The following is a 23,778-nucleotide window of genomic DNA, read 5'->3' on the forward strand; positions in this document are numbered from 1 at the left end:
GCTAGCCGATAAGAAACAAGTACCTGGCCAACAGAATTATATCTAATACAGAGTCTCAGTATGTTAATTGGGGCTGGCGCAGTGGCGGGACAAGACCAGGCGGCGGGCTGAAAAAACTTACTCCTTACAACGGTCCAGGTCTCAACTTCCTGAGAACACCTCCCTACTTTCGATGATGCCCACTCAGATTACAGGAATCTCAGACTGTCCCTCCCTTCTGTCCAAGGTCCTGTCACAGTGACACTTATGTGGTTATTTCTGTGCTTATCCCTCCCCTATCACCAAGTAGATTAGAAACTTCAAGGAGAATTGTGAATTTTGCCCACTGTCATTTGGCTAGCACCTGGACTAAGACCTAGTACATAGCAGGTATCCAATTACATCCAATTGAATTGAACCAATGAGAGATATATGCTTGTGCATGTTAAAGCACACAAAACAATTATAAACCCCAAACCAAACTAACATACAAAAACAAAACAAAACAAAATTTAAAAAAAAAAAAAACCCACCAAAAATACCCTAAGCAAGACCTTTTTTGGGGAAGGGTGTTAAGATTTACTTATTGTTTATTTATTTTGCCTATATGTACATCTGTGGAAGAAGGTATCAGATTCCATGGAATAGGAGTTACAGATGACTGAGCTGCCATGTGGATGCTGGGAACTAAACCCTGGTCCTCAGCAGGAGCAGCTATACTCTTCTCTACAGAGACGCCCCTCCAGCTCCAGAGCAGAGGCTCTTCTCAGCAGCTAAATTCTTCCAATCTGAGACCTGACCCTGCAATTGATTGGGGAGTTCACACTTCACCCCTACAATACAGAAAGTATGCTTAGCCTGAGAAGTTCCATCTTACATCACACCTAACAAAACATTTAATGAGAAAAAGAAGAAACAACCCACTCCAGACTTTAGACTCCATGAAATAATTTCCTGCTAGATCCAGAAGTGACTCATTTTAGACTAGATCAAATGGAACAAACTACCAGCACACCATACACTCAGGACAGAGCAGGGGACACTCCACAAGGACACACGGTTCCTCTCCAGCCAACACCATCTTATAGGAACACACTCAAGCTCCCCAGAGGATTTAACTAGAATCACATTTATTAAAGACATTTTATTTCCATGGTCCATATGGGATGAAAAGATGCTTTCTTCTGCCTTCAATCCAAACAATAACACAGAGATGTGACATTTATTTTAGTTCTTGAAAACTCAAGTCATGTTTTGATCTGGGAGACTAAGAAGGGGCAGAGCTAGCTCTAAGTTGGAGCTGGATAAATAGTACTCTAACCAAGATGCCTAGCAGAGAATCAAGCTCTCAGAATCTCTGTCCACCCACCCCTATACTGGCGCAGGCTGGAGAGCAGGGAGGCACTCACCGTCTGTCACAGCACTGCCATTAGGCACACTTCCCAGATCAACAGTTGGCCCATCCAGGAAAATTGTCAGCTCTCCTCCAGAGACAACACTGCCTTTGTTCTCAGTCTGCAGGTTCAGGGTCAGTTGCGTGTTCTCCACTGTTCGATATAAAATGCAACATGGACAGACTAAGTCAAATGCACAAGTTAGGATTCGTTAAGTTAGAGACCTCCATCCCACCAACTGTGGCTTCCCTGGCAGTACTTTCCTGCCCTTTGCAACATGTCTTATGGCATGAAAAGCAGAATGGGGTGCAATGTGCTGAATGGTAATGAACTTCATGTTGGGCAGGTGGGAAGCCCACCTGTTTCTCATATCCCACATTAGCTACAACATCTTTTATGTGTGCTTGCTTACAAGCTATTATACAGAGGGCAGGGCTAATGATGGGGCACAGAAAAAAACAAAGCAAAAAAAAAAAAAAAAACTGGGCAAGCTACACCCCTACTATGTATAGGAAGGACAAAACAAGAAACATCCCTGCACATACCCAATCCTACCTGCCCTAATAGCTTTCAATCAGCCAAGTATCTATCCACAAGGAACACTTTAGTTCTCTACAGTTTGGTCCAGTCAGGACCTGGAGCCTCCATCACAAGGTCATTCAATAGTTACAAAGTGAGAACCAGCAGGCAGGTGTCGATGGGTTTGGGAAGGAATAGCCTCATGCTAGATTCCCCGACTTCACCTAGCCTGCACTCCATGTTACTTGTGGTTACATTATTATAAAATATCATTCCGGTGGTTCTCAACCCTCCTAATGCTGTAAACCTTTAATACAGTTCTTCATGCTATAATGACCCCAACCATAAAATTATTTTTGTTGCTACTTAATAACTTTAATTTTGCTATTGTTATGAATCATAATGTAAATAGCTGTATTTTCCAATGGTCCTAGGCAACCCCTGTGAGAGGGTTGTTCACCTGCAAAGGGATCGAGACCCACAGATTGAAAACCATTACTCTAGATCAAAGTAGTCTATAGATAAAGTTTCCATAAGCATTTACATAGAGTAAATTTGAGTATTTTCTGGAGATCATTTCTCTTCCCAATGGGGGAAAAAATAAAAGCCAGCTTCCAACCTAAGACGCAGCCCCTTTAAGAACTTAACAGAAGAGCTAGAGAGTTCAGCAGTTAAGAATGTGTATCACTTGTACACAGAACCTGGGTTCCATTACTATCACTCACATCTGGAAGCTCACAACCACTTTTAGCTCCAGCTCCAGGGGTTCTGACACCCACTCCTGCAACCTATACCCACACAGACACAAACAAACATGGAGCTGAAGAGATGCCTCAGAGATTGAGAGCACTGGCTGCTCTTGCAGAGGACCTGGGTTCAGTTCCCAGAACCCACAACTGTCTGTAACTCCAGTTCCAGGGGATGTGACCCCCTCTTATGGACTCTGCAGACATCATAAGCACATGGTAAACATATATACATATAGGCAAACACTCATGCACATAAAATGAAAACATATCTTAAAAATAAGGGGGCTGGAGAGATGACTCAGAGGTTAAGAGAACTAGCTACTCTTCCAGAGGTCCTGAGTTCAATTCCCAGCATCCACATGTTGGCTCATAGCCATCTATAATGAGATCTGATGCCCCCTTCAGGACTGCCTGCATACATGCATGGAGAATACTGCATATATAATAAATGAATAAACAAACAAACAAACAAACAAACAAATAAATAAATCTTTTTTAAAAAATTAAAATAAAGGGGCTGGGAAGATGGCTCAGTGATAAGAGCACTGGCTGCTCTTCCAGAGACCCTGGGCTCAATTCCAAGCACCTACAGTTACCATCTGTAACTGTAATCCCATGGGATCTAATGCGCTTTTCTGGTGTGTAGACATACATGCAAAGAAAATATCCATAGATATAAAATGAATAAATCTAAAATAAATATTAAAATTAAAAATTATAGATATAGATATATGTGTATACACACACACACACACACACACACACACACACAAAAGACAGACCCATCCCAGGTCTCTGAAGTGAGACAGAGATCCCCAGACTCTCTAAAGTGTCTCCTTCACTTAATCTCTGTCCTGCCCTGGGTCTCTTAGGCTCCTTCTTCCTTCTGTCTCTCTTTTTGGTTAGTTTCATTGAGAAACTTGGTGAATTTTCATGTTTCTATAAAATAACAATGGGAATTTAGAAACTCTGAGAGCCAAGGAGTAGAGGAGGAAGCAGGCGTGCCTACTGGAACTGTTTCAAGACTGTGAGTACACCACCTGGGAGCACACTCACCACCCCCAGTCAAGCCCTCATGACAACAGCCCAAGAAGCATGGATCCCTTAGACATCCTTGACCATGCTGTTCCTAATTCCTGACCCACTGAAACTATGAAATAAGCCAGACATGGCAACACACACTTTAAATCCCAGCAGGCAGATCTCTGAGTTCGAGGCCAGCTTGGTCTACAGAGCACGTTCCAGGTTAGGCAGAACTACCAAGAAAGACCCTGTCTCAAAAAAAAAAAAAAAAAGAGGAGAAGCGGAGGAGGAGAAGGAAGAAGGAGGAGGAGGAGGAGAAGAAGAAGCAGAAGCAGCTATGAATGATACATGGTTTGGTTTGGTATAGTGAGCTATTTTTTTTTTTTTTTTTTTTTTTTTTTTTCCCTACGTGACTGATTTAACGGTCAGAGAGCGCCCCTCCAATCTTCAACAGGCAGCATGGGGGCAGAGGCAGGCAGGTGTGGTGAGAAACTCTGGACTGAATCTCAGTGCTGCTACCAAAGAGTCACTTACTTCCACACTGGTTCCCTCATTGGTAAAATAGAGGAATCAAAGCACATTCTGCAGAGGACACTTGTGAAAACTTGGGTGGCACCAAGGAAGTTCCTAAGCTGCCATTTTTACTACCTACCCCAATTTCTATGTCTAGAGGCTAAAACGCACAGCTTTCCCTTGGTCTACCTATCATGAACTCTCTTACAGTCATTGGACTGTTCTCTGGGACTTTTTGGGTTGCAGCAGCAAACTTCACAAAACCTTCCAAGCTATACAACCATCACAAGGAAATGAAGGCTTATATACAGGAGCCAAGGACAGATAGAAGCTAACAGGCCCACCTCCTACAAGAACACACTTGGGAGATGTGCAACAGACTGAGAGTATCTGCATGCATCCTCAAGTGGAAAACAGACTGCAATTTTCCAGAATAAAGCCATAACAGCTTCAATTTACCTTCAAATAATTTAGACAAAAAAAAAAAAAAAAAAAAAAAAAAAAAACTGCACACAGGAAGTTGGGAGGCAGCTTAGCAGGGAAGAACATTTTCTGCACAAGCATGAGGACTTGAGCTGGATCCCAGAACCATGAAAGAATAAAAAAACCAGATAATGTGGACTGGAGAGATGGATGGCAAGAGCACTTATTGCTCTTGCAGAGGATGTGGGCTCAATTCTCAGCACCTACATGGCAGCTCACAGCCAATGTAATTCCAATCCCAGTGGTTCCAACACTCTCTCTGGCCTCTAAGAGCACTAGCCACTCACATGGTACATACTCATCCAGGCAAAATACCCATGACCATATAATAATAATAATAATAATAATATTATTATTATTATTATTATTATTATTATTATTGATAAGAGCCACATGTGGATGTAGTCTTGTCACCCCAGCACTGCCAGGTGTGGTGAGTGGCAACAAGCCTAGCCCCAGACTCAGTGCAACTCTGTCTCATAGTAGTAAGGTAGAGAGGGATGGATCAGAACAAGTGACATACTCCTCTGGTTTCCACTCACACACGAATACAGGCATGCATGCACATACACACACCAGGTATAGACACATCACACACAAATACACTACACAAAGGCATGTTCTACATACAGAGAAGATAACAAAGATGTAGAGGAATGGCAGTGCGGATCAAGGTGGAGGGCACTGGATATTTATTCTATCACCCTTTCAATTCTGTACATTTGTGAATTTCATAAGAAATGGTTGGAAAAGTTTTTTTTTTTTTTAAATTGGCAAAGCTATTAAAAATATTAAACCACCAAGAACAGAACACCCTATTATTTTCTTTAAAAAAAAAAACTGAGCCAGGGGAGTCTTACAGTGTATAATGGGACTAAAGAAATCATTTGCTAATTAACGGCAGACTGAAACATACAGAGGCTGAAAGGCCTAAGTGTGGCTGGGAAACATATACTGGAATCTTAATTATAAATAGGAGCCTGAGCCACCTCACCCCGGGCCCTCTGGTTTCCTTACAGACACACTCATGACTCGACAAAGGCCCTTTCTCTTCTAGCAAGTCTTTCTATACTTGGGGAGGCACTGCTTAAAATCAAGAAATCTAGTCGGAACTAGTTCACTCTGTAACACCAGAAGTCAGGGGGCTGAGGCAGGAGTACTGACTTGAGTTCAAGAGCAGCACTGTCTACACAATGAGTTAGCGGTGAGCATGGGCTAAAGTTTTCTCTTTAAAAAAAAAAAAAGCTAGAGAGACAGCTCGGTGTCAGAAATGCTTTACTCTCATAGAGGGCCCAAATTCCAGTCCCAGCTCCCATATGTCCGATCACAACTGTCTGTAACTCTAGTACCAAGGGACACAACAGCTTCTTCTGGCCTCTTTAGGCACCAAGCATGTACATGTACAGACATGGAAGCAAAACATCTATATTTGTGACATAATGTTTTTAGAGAAAAAAAAATCAGGAAACATATTGCAAAGTTGGTAAGATGGCTCAGTGGGTAAAGGCACGTGTAATCAAGCCTGGTGACCTGAGTTCAATCTCCAGGACCCACATGGTAGAAGAAAAGAACTGACTCCTAAAAGTTGTCCTTTGACCTCTACTCATGAACCATGGCAACTCTGCCTACATTCACACACACACACACACACACAAACACAAACACACACACAGAAATAAAACAAATAAAAAACAAACTTATGGGAATTGGGCTTGCCACTCAGTGGCAGAGCATGTGCTTAACATCCATGAGGCGGAAAGGAAAAGAAAAGATGTGGATGGACAGGGTACTTTTTGTAACCAGACTGAGATTATCAGGGGCCCACTGCCCTTGGCCTCATAGGCCCTGATCTGTCTGGATCCCACAGTCCACATGGGTATACCCTAAATCAGCTGTTCTGTATGCAAGGCGATTCAAGGGAACAAGAAGAAATCTGTTCCAAATGTGAGGAAGCAGAAAATAAGCAAGTTTTTTTTTTTTTTTTTTTTTTTTTGTTTTTGGTTGTTGTTTTCATATGTGCATACTGGTATACCTGTGTATGTGGTGTCCATGCACGTATGCCATGTTTTGCATATGCACATGCATGCATATTGAAACCTGAGGTTGAGATTGATGATCATCTTTGTGAAGTCTTCTACTATTCATGGAGGCAGGGTCTCCCAATCAAACCCAGAGCTTGTCAATCATTAGTCCCACTAACCAGTTTGCTCTAGGGATCCTCTTGCCTCTGCCTTTGGTGGTTGGAATTACAGGTGAGCTGCCATGACCACCTAGCATTTACAGAGGCTATGGAGATCCAAGTTTCAGATTTAACTCTCAAAGCAAGTACTTTAACCACCAAGCTATCTCCCCAGTCCAGAAAAGCAAGGTTTTTAGAAACCTAATTGCATATAGAAGGAACATGGAAGTACACATCCATAATTCCAGCATTCAAGAGCTAAAGATAAGGATCAGGAGTTCAAGACCACTCTTGGCTACATAATAAATTCAAGACCAGCCTGGGCTACATGAAAACCTCTCTCAAATAAACAAAGAAAAAGCATAGTAGCTGTATATGGTTCACACACCTTTAATCTCAGCACTTGGGAGGCAGAGGAACTCTGAATTTGAGGACAGACTGGTCTACGTAGTAAGTTTGAAACCAGTCAGGCCCTGTTTCATACAAACAAACAAAACAACAAAAAGGGCAAATACAACTAAAAACAAACAAACAAAAAACAAGAGAGAAAGGTGGAGGGAATTAAGTTGGGAGAAGCTTTGGGGTGAAGAATGCTGAGGAGAGAAATTAGTAGTTTGAGAGGATGGTGGAGAGAGTCATGCAGGTATCTAACAGAAGACCAGTCAAGGCAAAAGAAAAAACAAGGTCAAAATCACCAGGAGGGAGAAGACCTGTTTTGTCTACAGCAGGGCAAAGAAACTAGGTGGCTGGAGCAGGTGAGAACTTGGGCAACTGGAGACCATGAATAATGCCTTAGAGCCTTGTAAGGCCATTGGTATTTACTCTGCAAAGATAGGGCCCCAGGGGAGGGTTGTGCTCAAGGGATGAGACCAGATCAGACTGCAACAGTCCCTCTGGCTACAGAAGAAACAAGGCTGAAGTAAGACAAAGCCAGCTGGGAAGGCTCTGCAATTGCAAGGCTGAGGTAATCTCATTGTCTCCCAAGAAGGCAGCATCTAAGAAAACCTGGACTGCTACTTCTCTCTGGTACTTCACTGGAAGTACCCCAAGAGCATATCCACAAGGCTGCAGTCTCTGGGAATCCAAGTTGTACAGAAAAGGCAGGGACTGCAATCAGGGGCTAATTGAGAACACGGTTTGGCAGAAGTCAGATTCAATTAGGGCAAAATGGAACATATAATAATAAAAATATTACTCTGGCAAGAGACATCAGTTCTACCAAAAAAGCCAAGGCATCAGCTCAAGCCAGCTTCAGCAAATGTACTTGTCACATATGACCACACTGTTCCATTGGAAGTCCCAACCAGTCACCAAATTCTTGTGATGCTACTTTATAAAAGTGGACAGACAGCAACAGGATATACAGCTTCTAGAATCAGAAGGAAAGCAAGGACACTGCAGGAGAACCCTCTACTAGCCACAAGGCAAGGAGACAACCAGAGAACCATGCCTCCTAAGGAGCAACGCATACAGCCACACCAAGAATAGTACATCAGTCTGGGGTGGGCTGATGGTGCTCATTCATAAGCTTGCAGAAGCAAGAGACTGATGGACACACTGAACTGCACATCAGGGACACAGCAGCCAAATCCATAAGGTGGGCCTTGTTTAGTCAGCAACAAAGAAAAAGGTATAAAAAGGAGTCTTTGGATAAGGAGGTTTAACAGACATGGCACTCTCATCCAGATTCTGACTAAAGTAAGCCAAATGCAGAGAGGACAAACTTGCCAGCCAGGCATGGTGCTGTGCATCTGTAATCCCAGCATTTGGGATTAAAAAAATAGCCAAGTGTGTCGACACATGGAAGGTACCAGCAGAAGGACCAAGTGCATCCTTGAGTATAGGACAGGTTGCAGGCCAGTTCAGGCCTCATTAGACACTGTTTCAAAAAAATTAAACAAAACTCTCTTAAGAAAACTGGAGGAAAAAAAAGTGCCTAGGTAGTTGATGGGATGGAATTAAGTGATTACCATTAAGGATTTTTTGTTTTTTAAGATATAAAATAGACACCAAGAGCTATGGTGTTTTTCAGTGCTAGAAAGTAAACCCAGGGCCTGCGTCCACTCAGTACTCTGTCATTGAGCTACACAACTGCCTAAGATCACTAGTTGTATGAGTCCTAATCCTCAAAACAGGCATGGTGGTACACAGCTACAATGCCCACATTTGGAAAGAGGAGGCAGGAGGATGAAAAAGTTCAAGGGCATGCTTGGGTATACAGCAAGTTTGGGGCCAGCCTTGGAGACTCTGCTGCAAAACCAAAACCAAAAACTAAATGAATAAATTTTACAGTTATTTACAAAGTAGTCACAGATGAGAAATGAAGTAGCAAGAGGGGAGATTAGCAGAGACAGAAATGAATATGTGCACACCTGATGCCTTCTTCTGACCTCCTCAGGCACCAAGCACACACAATCACATTAAAAATACATCTAGAAAATACTTAGCTCTAATTATGTGTTGGGGGGGCACATATATATATATATATATATATATATATATGTGTGTGTGTGTGTGTGTGTGTGTGTGTGTGTGTGTGTGTGTGCGTGCGTGCGTGCGTGTGTGTGTGTGTGTGTGTGTGTGTAGTGAGATATCCACCCCATCTGTACCTGTTGCACTGACCATACGTACCCATTGGGGCATGGGGACAGGTGTGGGCATGACCAAGGGGGACTAGGTCTAGGGTCCTGAACCCCAGTTTTCTCTCTTGCTTCCTAGTGGAGGCATCCTTGGGACGGGAACCTTCGGGCAGTCATCTGTTTCTGGTGTAAGTGAATTCTCCCCGAATAAACATCTATCAACCTATCATTTCCCACATTCTTATTTATCCCCAAGATATACATGTAAGAATGTCTCTCAGAAAAGGGTATTAGATCCTCTGGAACTACAGTAATAGTTTCTAAGCTGCCCAATGTGTTCACAGAGGAAAAAATGGGGCATCAGAAACTAGAGCTAGAGATGGGTGCTTGGAATTGAAACTAAATCTTCTATAAGATCAGCCAGTACTTTTAGCCACTAAGCCATCGCTCCAGGCCTGTAATTTTTTTTTTTTTTAAGGGGAAAAAAAAGCCACCTAACTTTTATTAACAGTTACAGTCACTGGGATTCTCTGAAGATAAGCTGGCTGAACTCAGGGGCCTGCTTTTGCTTCCAACAAGAAAAGAAATCAAAGCAAAACAGCATTGAAGCATGATGGTCAGACCACTTTTCCAAAATGAAATTCACAGCAACTATTTTAGACAGGGTTTGGCTGTTCACCCAACCCTTCATGTGTGTGTTCATGTGTGTACATGCTCTTGCATGTACTTATGACCAGGAGGCATGCATGTGGTATGAGGACAACTTTGTGAAGTCAGTTTTCTCCTTTTACTGTATGTGAGTTCAAGCCCAGACCATCAGGCTTGCATGGTGAACATGTTTATTAACAAACTCTCTCATCAGCCCTTGGCTATTCTTTATCCTTTAATATTTTTCACTGTGATCACTTTGTTCATTTTTTTTTTTTTTTTTAATTTTCCCCTAGGTCAGCATATTAAGACACAAAGTATCTGTAAAATGACAAAAAGCACTTACCAAGAACACAACCTCACACACACACAGTTTATAAAAGGTCCAAAGCATACCAATTAAGCAGTGACAGGGCTCTCTTACTCTTGCTCCCCTAACTACAAAGCCAGGAATGCTAGTGGATGGAGGCTAGCAATGCCTGACTGCAAAGGCCAGTGCTGACTAGGCCAGTTCAGACTTGGCCAGTGCAGACTTGGGTTTTTTGACATGCTGTCTGAATATGGTACTAATGAGTATGGCTGGATACATAGGGTGTGGAAGTTACCTTCCTTATGCCAACAAAAGGCAAACTGCATAAGTGGGACTGTCAAGCCATGCCACAAGAATGCAACCTCATTACAAAATCTAGAGCTCTGGCATGGACACTTTCACAGAAGTGTATGAAAGAACTTTTGAGCTGAGAGCGTTTTCTCATGCTTCTCTGACAAACATGTGCATGGTGCTAGAGAGCAGTTTAGAGTACTTATTGCTCTTACAGAACGGAGATTCAATTCTTAGCATCTATATGGTGGTTCACATCCACCCATAACATGCATCCCCTCTTTTGGACTCCTCAGACACCAGGCATTCATGTGGTGCACATATATACACGTACATATAATTTTCTTCCCTAGTGCTGGGGATAGAACCTAGAATCTCCTACTAAGATGTTAAGGAGGCAATGAGTTATGTATGTCCCCAGCCCTGGATACACAAAGCTTTCAAAAGGAAAGTTTCCTTTTTCATTCTAATTCAGATTACAGACATAAGAAATTTGAAAAGAAAAAAAGAGAGGGATGACACAACAGTAGGGTAGTTTTAGGGAGACCACATGTTTGAGGGCTGAGAATCTCAAGGCCGATGAAGAAGGGCTGGATTTAGCCTTAACAGAATTCCTAGGTGGGGCCAGCCACCTCCTTCTTGCCTCCCCCTGCCTCAAATCCCACAGGCCCAGCAGAGAAAGTGAAAATAAGTAGAGCATTCATTAGCAGGCGGGTGTTCATTCTACATGTAACTGTGAGAAACTGTATACAGAGAAACTGGAACCAGGGGAAATTCCAGAAGGGCAGAGTCAATGGTCTTTTCCAGCTCCCTGTAACTCAGACTAGCACAGGCTGGCAATTCACCAGAATGGAAGAGAGTGTTCTTTCATATCCCCTTTGCAGCATAGGAAGCCAGGGACTTCCTGGGTTTAGCGTTATGAGGTTTCTCTAGCTTCCAACTGTAGCCAGTGCCTGACAAATGAAGATGTTCCTACCTCACTGGAACCATGCTGTAAACACTAGAATTCTTGTTAAGTCTGCAGGAACTCTTTTATAGAAAATGGACTTATTTTACAAAACCATGTATAAACAGTTCTTTTGTTTCTTTTTGTTTTTGAAACAGGGTTTCATGCAGAGCAGACTGGCCTAGGGCTCACAGTGTAGCTGAGGATGATCTTGAACTTTTGATGTGTCCTCCAATATGCCCAATTTTATGCAGTCCTGGGGATAGAACCCAGAGCTCCTTGCATGCTAGGCAAACACTACCAACTGAGCTGCATTTGCAGCTTCTTAATTTATTCCTTTTTCTTTCTTGTTCATTGATCCAAGGAACAGTTACTGAACACTCAGACTTGCTTCTGCTGGAGAGAGGAAACAGTCCCTGCCTCTAGGAAGCCCCTGATTCCCCAGAAGAAGAACCAGTAACCAAATAACAAAGAAATATAAAGTGGCCTCTGCAGAAAAAGTTTTATGCATGGCATGTATAGTGTCATGAGCAGCCTGTTACTTGGGCTGTGAAAGCATCCAGAAAAACACAAGACGACAGTCTAATCCAATGGGGAGCTCAAGTTCCCCACAGTGGGTGATGGGGTGGGGTTGGGAATGAGGAAATCATTCTACGTGCAAAGGTCCTGGGGCACAATGAGCTAGACACATCAAGAAGCTTAGCAGAGGGGGCTGGAGAAAAAAAAAAAAACTCATTGTTAAGAGTTTGGAGAACCCAGGTTCAAATCCAGCACCCACACAGCAGCTCACAACTGTATGCAACTGCAGTCAGGGGACCCGATATCCTTACACAGGTAAAACACCAAAGCACATAATAGTCAAAAAAGAAAGAAAGGAAGGAAGGAAGGAAGGAAGGAACGAACTAACGAACGAAGAAAGAAAAAAGGAAAAGAAAAGGAAAGAAAAAGCATAGCAGAGGTGAATGGGGCTGGAATGGTATGATCCAAATGAGGCAAAGTGCTAGCCACCACCAAACAATGCAAGCCTTGTGCCGGCTGGGCGCCTTTTAACAGGCTTGGTTTGGTTTTCGTTTCCCACTATCTAAGTGCGACAGTACGGGATACTTAATATTTTTATTTTTTTACATGACAAGATCAGCTCTGTGTTTTCAAAACTCATTCTGTCTGCAGCATAGGAAACAACCCCGAGGGAAGTAAAGGCAGGGACAGATAGCAGAGGGGCCACCATGAAAATGTTAGGAGAGGATGCAACTAAAGAGATGAAGATGAAAGAAGTAAGCTTCCTCGGGTATGGCAAGGCACACCAGTGATCCTAGCACATGGGTAGAGGCACAATGATTGGAAGTACAAGGTCATACTCAGCGACTTAGCCAAGTTTGGGCCCAGTCTGAGCTACATGAAACTCTTTTTCCAAAAAAAAAAAAAAAAAAAAAAAAAAAAAAAAAAGTGAGCAGAAGCTAGAGAGATGGCTCAGTAGTTAACACATACTATTCTTCCAGAGTCCCAAGTTCAATTTCCAGCACCTACTTCAAGAAGCTCACAACACTCTGCAACTCTGATTGCAGGGGATCTGCTACCTTCTTCTGATCTCCTTCATGTTCACAAACTCACACACGTCTGACATACACATACATTTATAAAATAATAATAAAATAAATTTAAAGAGTGGGCAGGCCTGCTAAGATAAATCCCAAGAGAACTGTGAAACAGATTAGAAAGTGGGGTTAACAAGAGGCGGGCAGGGTCCCAAAGACCACACCTGGGTCTCTCACTGACTTATATTGGCTCTAGACCTTGGAATATGGGCCACTTCTCAGGAGGAGGCGATAAAGTAAGATTTTCTGACATACCCACAAGAGTTATTGAGTCCTCAGAAATAAGGGCCTGGGGCTCATGGCAGAGGTAGAGGCTGGAAACTAAAATCTGTGGATCACCTATACAATGTGGTCATGGAGAGAAAGAGTGTCTAAACAGACATATGAACATGTCATCACTCCAGAGGATTGAGTGAAATGAAACTAACATTTACTAGTCAAATGCCATCACAAAGAATGAATAGGGGAACCAGAGAGGAGTCCTAGAAAGGTAGAAACCACTGTCTCTGAAGCAAAGAAGAGGGGCAGTCCTTAAAATCCATGAAGCACCCCCCTCAACCCCCAGAATTGCTCAGTCATCACAGCCATCCATCTAAAAGGGCATCAAACAGTTTCCCAAAACAGAGGACCTCTATAAAACACAGCCTCTGTCTGTCTTGGCAAATCTGATTATCAAGCCACAGCATGTTTTAGATTTTGATAGGGATTCAGGAGGAACGAATACAGACCATGAAGAGAAGGAAAGTGAGGTCTTTAGAAGGAGCTGCTCCATCAGTTACTGCAGCTGCCTCCCCAGCCTGAGGGAGGGAAAGTCCTCCTCACACCATTAATCTCCACTCAGCCTGGGCCAGCTTTCACAGATCATCCATCCCCATGCCCTCAGGGAACCTCAGCCATCACCCTCCCTCCTGCTGCCCAAGCAGGGCCAAAGCCATGTTTATATGCACAGGACTGAGACTGGCTTGCACTCAACGAACTCCTTTTAAAAGTTCTCAGCATAGCAAAAGCAGGAGCCCTCCTTAAAAAATTATTTTTATGGTTAAATTTTGCTATTAAAACTGGGTTTTTAGAAATTACAATTTCAAAAGCCTGAAACATTGTACCCTATTAGGTTTGGGGTTAATGGCTATAGAGATATACAGAATATGGAAACATCACCAAAATAACAATATATGTGCTTGGTTTTGTTTTTTGTTTTTAAAGATAAGGTCTACACAGCTCTGGTTGTCCTCAAACTAAGGGATCCTCCTGCCTCTGTCTCCCAAGTGCTGGGATTAAAGATGTGTGCTACCACCACCAGACAAAACATCAATATTTAATGAAAGAAATTTATAGGATGAGTCTAGTACTCTTGTCATGTGAAAACAAGTATACCAGAGGTAAAGAAACAGCTTATATCCCAGAATGGTCTTATTTCCTGTCACCAATGCAAGGCCGCCATCTTAACAGCTATAATGCTTGTCAGTGTGACATGTGGCTGCCAGGCTAAGGTGTGTCTGTGATGCAGGCCCAGGACACCTTGTGCTTTCTTCCTCACATCTACCCACATGGCTTGTACCATTAGTCAGCCCTTAAGAGGAGGACTGCAATGCAGCCTGCCTCCTTCATGGCTTCAACTCTACAGTCTAGAGCTGAACTCTAGAGCTAAGAACTCAAAGGAAAGTGTTGTGTGGATGCTAGTCAACAAACTTCCCACCCTTCCATCTCCAGGTTAGCCTCATGCACCTAAGAAAATGCCCTGCTAGAAAAAGTAAGCTTCCTCCACACAAATCCAGGTCCAATGCTGAGGGCTTTCTTAAGCCCAAGAAAGAAATGAAGGAAAACAACCTTTTATTTGAGACAGGATCTCACTTTATAGCTCCAACTGGTAGACCAGGCTAGCCTCAAACTTAGCTTCCCTCCTCTAGTTCCCACACCAAGCCTGTAAGAAACATCTCGACCACCTATTCCAGGTAATAATGCAAAGGCCTCTACCTGGCAAGAGAGGGAAGGAGAAGACACCATTACAGAGGTGGGAAAGCCCACGGATTCACAGGACACTGAGCAGCAGCCAAGGGCAGCACTGAGGCTCCCACCCAGGATAAGGCTGCTCAACAGAAGGCTTTTCTTTTTGGCTATGCTTGCCTCCACAAAGCAGCCTCTCAGCCAATGACACTGAAAGCAGCTTTGTTTGGACATTCGTTTGTGGGGCCGTGTTTACTTTTCAAGGCTCTTGGTTAAAAGGACTTTTCTTTCCAACAGCTCATGGTTGACACCAAAGCCACGAAACAGACCCAGCCTGGGAGTTGAGAAGATGGGGGTAAAATGCCATGGGGAGGGAGCTGCTTTTGGCTTCTTTGAGAATTCCTTGAGGTTCTGGCTTGGGCATGTCTGCCCGAGGTGCAGGAGGATGGAAGGCAACACACAGCAAGCTTTCAGAGACCATTAATAGTGGGTTTAGACTCTAGAGCCTGGCATCTGGTGCCAATCAAGACAAGAGTAGACGCTGATGTAGATGCAACTGGATAGGGGAGAGATGAAACAAAGACTTTCATTTGGAGTTGAGGCTACAGTTATCCCATAGTCTCCGAGTAGACACGAGCACTCTGATGGTCCCCACTCTCTGCCTCAGAGGATGGCGGAAAAGTGTGTTGAGTGTGTGTGTGTGTGTGTGTGTGTGTGTGTGTGTGTGTTAACACACAGTGCTCACAGTAAACAAGGGTGAACAAAACACAAAATTCATACCCTGAAAGATCTGACATTGGAGGAGGCAGAGTTTAAGACCAGCCTGGTCTACAATGTGAGTTCCAGCCAGTCAAGGGCTACATAGTGAGACCCTGTCTCAAAATAAATAAATAAAAATCACTAAGTTGCATGCTTTTTTGTTTTATGTTGTAATTTTTCATTAGTTAATTACTTTTTATGTGGATGGGTGTTTTGTTTCATGGATGTCAGTGCACACATGCATGCCTGGTATCTGCAGAGAAGGATGTTGGAACCCTGGAACTAGAGTTACAAATGGTTGTTAGCCTACATAGGTACAAAGAATTGAACCTGAGTTCTCTGGGAAAGCAGCCCATACTCTTAATCACTGAATCATCTCTCTAGTCCCTCATTTTTTGTTTTTGTTTTTTTAAGCTAAGGTCTCACAAGGTAGTCTGTGACTGGCTCAGAACTCGTTGTGTAGACCAGTTGATCTTGAACCTGTGTTGTTCCTAACTGCTAGAGTAACAAGTATATGCTACACTCCAGCTGAACTGTACATTTGTCTACATTTCAAGGTGGTGATTAGGAATAAACACTGCTTATACTGTCATGAGGAAGGACCCAGACTACAAACCAAAGATGCACAGAAGGCATTTAAAGCCATGAAGCCATGTGATCTCTTCAAAGGAAGGGTTCAAAAGAGGACAAGGGACTAAGCCAACGTGGAGCACCTTAGTGTCTCAAGACTGGCAAGAAGCAGAACTAACAAGAGTCACTGAGTCACAGCAAGCAGAGAGACAGAACTGGTAAAGTGAGCTTACCAAACCCAGTGACACAGACCGAATCACAGAGGAATCAATGGGTTATATCCATTTGTGAGACAAATGAGTTGAGCTTGAGAACTGGCTATGGGTTTAGCAATGTGGAAGTCACTGGCAATGGTGGCACAAGCAATTACAGAAGACTAATAATGACAGGGGTCTAACTGAAGGCTCCTAAAAGGAAAAGTCAGGGATGGGGATGTAGCTCAAGGCTCTGAGTGCCACTGCCAGCACAATACACATAAAGAAAAAGAGGAAAAGTAGAGGTGGCAAGGATGAACACTCACTTATCCCAGCACTTGGGATATCAATGGAAGACTTCAGAAGTTGAGGGTCTATATAACTATATGGCAGCTTTGAAGTCAACTTTGGCCACATGAGGTCCAGACACCAAAAATAAAATAACTTTTGCCTTCTAGACTAGCTAATGCTAAAAGCCTAACAATAGCCAAAGTCACTTAAGTCACACAAAAACAGACAAAATGTACATACTCACAGTGAGTATCTGAATTAACCAGACTTGACAGCAGACTCTGGTAGCTGGCAGCAAAAGACATAAACTACACTAGCCCTTTGATCCAACAATCACATACCGAGGGATTTATCCCATCACCAAAAAAAAAAAAAAAAAAGATAAAAGTACAAAGATATCTGTGGAAGAATTTAAGCACCACAACAAAAATCCATAAAGGCCAGGATTAAACTGTGGGTGCATGCATACATGACAAAACAAAAAGTTCTAAACTAGGTATGGTCACCCACACCTGTAATTACATCACTCAAGAGGCAGAGACAGAAAATCACTGTAACTTTGAGGCCAATCTGGTCTACATAGGAAATCCCTGACCATCTAGGGCTAAATAATGAGACCTTACCTCAAAAACACAAAAACAAACAGCTATTACAAGCATTCCAATTGATCTAGTTCCACTGATAGGTGGAGAGATGGGTGGGGTGCTGGATGGTTTAGCTGTTAAAAACACTTGCTGCACCAGCAGTGGTGCACACCTTTTAGTTCAGGGCTTAGGAGGCAGAGGCAGGCTGATCTCTGTGAGTTCGAGACCATCCTGGGATACAAGAGCTAGTTCCAGGACAGGCTTCAAAGTCACACAGAGAAACCCTGTCATGAGGAAAACAAACAAACAAACAAACAAAAAGAACCACTTGCTGCTTTTCTAGAGGAGGACCTGGGTTCGATGCCCAGCACTCATGTCAGGCAGGTCACAACCACCTGTAACTCCAGCTCCAAAGGATATAATGCACTCTCCTGGCTTCCATGGGCACTAACACATATGTAATACACATGTATACACACACTCCAGTTTTTGAACCTGCTCCCTTTCCTGGAATCTACTCCTCTCTGCAGATGTTGAGTGAGGAAGATGAACCACAACTCCCAACAGTGAGCTGTTGGCTATGCTTATATGCTATGATGCTCAGTGAGTCTGGGGCAATAAATTCAACTTCAGCTTAGGAAATTTTAACTTGAGAGTGGCTTATTCAGGCATTACCTCTTAAGTTGAAGAGTATGTATGGATCTACCTATATCTACAGTTTCTAGATAATAAAAACAGAATTCAAAACAGTGTCTGACACATATTAAACATTCATACATGATATAATCAGAAGATAAACACATACTTTTGTTTGTTTGTTTTTCAAGACAAGATTTCTCTGTGCAACAGTATTGGCTCTTCTGGAACTAGTTTTATAGACCAGGCTGGCCTAGAAATCACTGAGATTCGACTGCCTAGGCTCCCAAGTACTAGGATTAAAGATGTGCAATCCCACCACCCAACTAATACTTTTAATTTAAAAGCCTGTATTGCTTCTTAACTTTTATTTTTTTTCTTTCAGCTTTTTAAAAATGTTATATGTATGAGTGTTTTACTTGTATGTATATATATGCATACTATACATATGCCTGGTGCCAGTGGAAAATAAAAAAGGGCACAAGATCCCTGAGAACTGAAGTCATAGATGATTTTGAGCTTCTATGAGGGTTCTGAGAACCAAACTTGGGTCTTCTGAAAGAACAGTAAACTCCTTTAGCCACTGACCCATCACTTAGCCCCGATTTTTAAGTTTTAAAAATTAAATTCACACACAATATAAAATTAGAAAAATCCACATACAACATAAATTTTATATGGCTTTTATGGATGTGAGAACTATTAGTGGAATCCTCAATCCTGTGAGCAAGACAAAGTTTCCAAGTCTACTGTTGCTGTGAACTTGCCATAAGCAAGTCTTGGTCTCAGCGGTTTACCAGGTTCACAAACACAACTAACTGGCTGTGCAGAACTGGTTCAGCCAGCTCTACCATGAGGCCTGCTCAAGGCACTCTAGCTCATAGCTGTGTATGCACTACCTCTTCAATTCGCAATACCTAACACACTCCTTTCACCTCCCTCCCTTGCCTGCCTGCTTGTCAGATAAAGAACTGAATGGTTTTACAAATTTAAATTTAAAACTGTAACTGAACAGCAACCTTTCACCATTATTCCTTCTTCTCCCTCTGAATGAGCCTTCAAGGTTCAGGAGTTTTATTTACCCTTAAGTTGAAAGTGGGGGAAAGATCAGTCTGTTTACTTTATAATAAATGCATACACTGTCTGTCAGGCACTGTGGCCCACCCACCAGAAGCCTCCATCCTTGGGAGCTTGGGAGGAGGCTGAGCTCCTGACTGGCCAGTCTGTTCTCTGGAGGTAAAGCCTGGTAACAAACTTCTGCTTATAAGATGTTTAAATAAACAAGGAGCTGTTTGCTTTCTTTCTTTCTTTCTTTCTTTTTTTTTTTTTTTTTTTTTTTTTTTTTTTTTTTTTCTGATCTGAGAAACACACACTGAGAAAGAAAAGAGCTACACATAAGCGGGCAGAAGTGAGGAGCTTTTCAAAGCTCACTTCACACTCACTGCAGGATGAGGGTGGCAAGTCTTAAACAGATGCCAGGGAATGAATAAACACAGACGATGCTGAGAGCCAGGCTTCTCATATGGAGAGGAGGGATGCTAGAAGAAGCTGTGGGTTTCAGCTGGAATCAGAGGGTTCATTCAGTGTGAATTCATGGTGTTTAATACAGAGGTACAGGAATATTTGCTTATCCGTGTGCATGAATGATGTATGTATGTGGTTGTGTGTGCATGCACACAGGCACACAGAGAAACCCTCTATTAGCCTGTTGGGGAGACAATTTGAGATAAAACTGCTGACCATTCAAGGTGACATAAGGTCAAACCTCCCAGAGCCCAAAGCCAGATACGGAGCACAGGCATCAGCAATTTCAGCACTCCTATGGAGAGATGGGATCCCCAGAAATTCATGGGCCTGCTAACGTGGTATATGCAGCAAATAACAGATCCTGTTTCACACAAGGTGGAAGGTGAGGACAGGCACCTAAGGTAGTCATCTGACCCCATGTGCACAGTGGCACACTTATTCCCATATGCCTGTGCCTGAATACACACACATACACACAAATTTTTTTATATTTTATTTGGGACAGAGTTTCACTATGTAGCTCTCACTGACCTGAAACTCGCTATGTAGACCAGGCCAGTCTCATCACAGAGATCCACCTATCTCAGTCTCCCAAGTTCTGAAAGTAAAGGTGTACAACACCACACTAGCTAATTTAAGACTATTATTTAAGGAATAACAAACTTATTATTTAAGTCCATCAAAATCAGGCATCACAGCATAGGCTTTACCCTTAGCTGTTTGGGAATCACATGTTCAAGGCCTGCCTGGCTGTAACTAAAATCCAAGGCCAGCCTGGCAACTTAAACAAACATAAAAAAGAGCTAAGCTGCCAGGCGGTGGTGATATATACCTTTGATCCCAGCACTCAGAAGGCAAAGGTGGACAGATCTCTGAGTTCAAGGCCAGCCTAGCCTACAGAGCAAGTTCTAAGACAGCCAGGGCTACAAAGAGAAACTCTATATCAAAAATCCAAAAAATAAAAAAGAAAACTGAAGAGCCAAAAAATTGAGGTGGATATGTCCAATGACACTGACCCTCTATCAGACAAAAACCCTGAGAACACATAGGACCCAGAAAGGAGCACCACAGCTAGGGGTCTCCCCCAAAACAAAGTCACTAAGTAACAAATGGTGCTGTAAGGCCAGTATCTAACATTTCTTTCACAACTAGTTAGTTTTAATGGTGCTCAAACTGGAGCTTAAAGCCAAATCCTGCTTCTTAAAACCATGACTACTGAATATCACCCCAGTTTTGGAGTCTGCAGTGTGCCTGACCTGAGAACTAACATTTTTTATACAGTGCTCTGGCCCCAGGAGCATGGTTTAAAAATCCCTAGGGTTGAACATTTGGAAAGGTGAGTCATACAAACTCTAGGCCAACCCAGAATATACAGTGAATTCAAGGCCAGCCTAAACTACAAGGTAAAGCATGTCTCCAAAAAAAAAAAAAAAAGACTCCTGGACCTACTAGTACACACCTGTAATTCCACCCTGTGGTAATCAGGGACAGGAAAATCAAGAGTTTAAGGCCACCATAGGTTATATGAGATTTTTTTTTTTTTTCAGAACAAAACAAATAAACAAAAAAGAAAGAAACAAGGGCTGGAACGTAGCTCAGTGCCAGACCGCTTGTCTAATATATACAAAACCCTAGGTTCAATCCTTCACATGGAAATAGAGCAGGAGCTACTGAACCAATGCCATTTTTTTTCCTGGTATTTATTTATCTACTCATTTATTGACATAGAGAATTTGCTATCAAGCCAAGGTATGTCACAGGCCATTTTATGAGGTGCTGGGAAATTGAATCCATGTGTGTTAGATAAATACTCTACCAACTGAGCTCCATACCCAGCCTCTTTTCTGATTTCTTTCTTTCATTTGTTCATTCATTCATTCATTCTGTTTTTCGAGACAGAGTTTCTCTATGTAACACTAGCTGTCCTGGAACTAGTTCTTGTAGACCAGACTGGACTTGAACTCAGATTTCTGCCTGCCTCTGTCTCCCAAGTGCTGGGATTAAAAGCATGTGTCACCACTGCCTGGCTCTGATTCTTATTTTTTTAATTTTTAGATATCTGGTGTCTTATTTGTACAGGTGTTTTGCCTGTATATGTGTGTATGTACCACCTGCATGCAGTGTCCATGGAGTCCAGAAAAGCGTAACAGAACCCCTAGAATCGCAATTACAGACGGTTGTCAGTCACTATGTAGGTGCTGAGAACTGAACCCTGGTCCTCTGGGAAAGCAGGCAGTGCTCTTAATCACTGAGTCACTTCTCCAACTCAGCCTTTTCTGATTTTAAGGAAATAATCTTCATTGCAGGGTAAATTTTTTTGATTCTGGATTTTGGTATGAGTTTTTGTTTTGTCTGTTTTGGGTTTTTAAGCCAGGCTCTCATTATGTAGCCCTGGCTAGCCTAAAACTTACTATGTAGACCAAGCTGGCCTCAAACTTGAAGTGACCTCCTGTCTCTGCCCTTACAGTGCTGCTACCCCTGGCCCAAGATTATATATAAAGAAAAACAAGTGCTAGGAACATGTCAAAAGGACAGTGACAGGGCCATCAAAATGGCCCAGCAGGTGAAGTGCTTGCCACACAAGTCTGACAACCTAGAGTTCAATCCCTGGGACCCAAAGATGTAAGAATCGAACCAAGTCCCACAAGCTGTCTGCTGATCTGCACACATGCTCTGTGACCAGTATGCACATATACACTTACAAACACCCCCCCCCCCGCCGCCGCCCACACACACACAATAAAAATAAATAAATGGGGCGTGGCATGCTAGGATATATAGCTCAGTATTCGAGACTTGCCTAGGAAGGAAGAAGAGGAGGAGGAGAGAGTTAAGGAGGGAGAAAGGGAGGGAGGAAGAGAGGAAAAGAAGGAGGGAGGCAGGCAGGCAGGAAGAGAGGGAGGAAACTAATATGTATGCCAAGTATAATCCTATCCTGTGACAACTGGCATATTATTGTTATCATATTTTACATATAGGAAATAACTTCAACCCAGGTTAAAGCAAAGGACCAGCTCAAGTCATCCTCAGGTCCATAACAAATTTGAGGACAGCCTGGGCTACATGAGACACCAATCTCAAGAAAAACAAAAGAGTTGAGGATTTGGCTCAGTGGGGAAATCAATATGCAACCCAAAAGCTAGCTTCTAGACTAGAGCGATCCTTAGGAGCCAAACTGGCACTTTTGGTCAGGTCCTTTGTGTAGCCATAACCAGGTCAATGGCACTGAAGAAAGTCAGCAAGCCTCACCACATAGAGCCACGGGCCTCGAGGAAACCCTCCATCACCTACAAGTCCACTCAGAGAAAACAGGGAGTGAGTGGAAAAAGTGATTGCATCCAGAGAGCAAAGGACCAGGTAGGGCAACTACTGCCCATCGGGTCCTTCCCTGACCTATTACAGAAGTGTGACCCACTTACCTTCCATAACTGCAATCATACTTAGACATTGCTCTGGAAGCATTTCCAGGCCACAACTCCAATGTGGGAGCTGCTAACAAGAACAGCATTCAGAAGCCACATTTTCCAAAGCTTTGGCACCTGTCAGACTCTCCACAGACAACCTTGGGACTGTCTCCCACTCAGGCAAGAAGGCTTCCACATGAGGAAACAGGTTTCCCATCTCTGGGAAGAATGTTAATATGAAGACAGTCACTGCAACTACTACTCACTGAATGAGCTATGACACATGCTGGCACTATTGTGACCAAGCATTTAATCCAGGTAAAGAAGTCCATGGGGGCTCAAGTCAAATGTCACAGAGTTGATGGAATTGGAATTCAAATCCAGTTAGTCTGGCCCTAAGGTCTACACGTTAGAGAGGGACAGGTCACTTCTCTTTATAATGTATGCCAGAAGAGCCATGTTCAAACAGAAAGCTTTATAAAACGTAACCAGAATATCATGTAGACACACCGTGCTACTGTTGTTCAAGAGGACGTGTTTCTCTAAAACAAGAGCCTGCTGCCCTGTTATGAGCCACATTTCCTGTCTGATTCTCATCGGATGGGCTCACTGCCCACCCAGCCACACACACAATGTGCTACAGCTCATGCCAGAACAAGCA

General features: G+C 42.9%; 1 protein-coding gene across 1 annotated transcript in view; it reads right to left on the reverse strand.

The window, feature by feature from the left end:
* Wwp2 (WW domain containing E3 ubiquitin protein ligase 2) overlaps positions 1–23,778 on the reverse strand; it is a 121,717-nt gene that overhangs the window by 71,522 nt on the left and 26,417 nt on the right. Inside the window, exon 5 of the mRNA XM_051201722.1 lies at positions 1,389–1,526. Coding sequence (XP_051057679.1) covers positions 1,389–1,526 — 138 coding nt within the window. The remainder of the gene's footprint in view (positions 1–1,388; positions 1,527–23,778) is intronic.

This window comes from Phodopus roborovskii, unplaced genomic scaffold (genome assembly GCF_943737965.1).
Source record: "Phodopus roborovskii unplaced genomic scaffold, PHOROB, whole genome shotgun sequence".
NCBI lineage: Eukaryota > Metazoa > Chordata > Mammalia > Rodentia > Cricetidae > Phodopus > Phodopus roborovskii.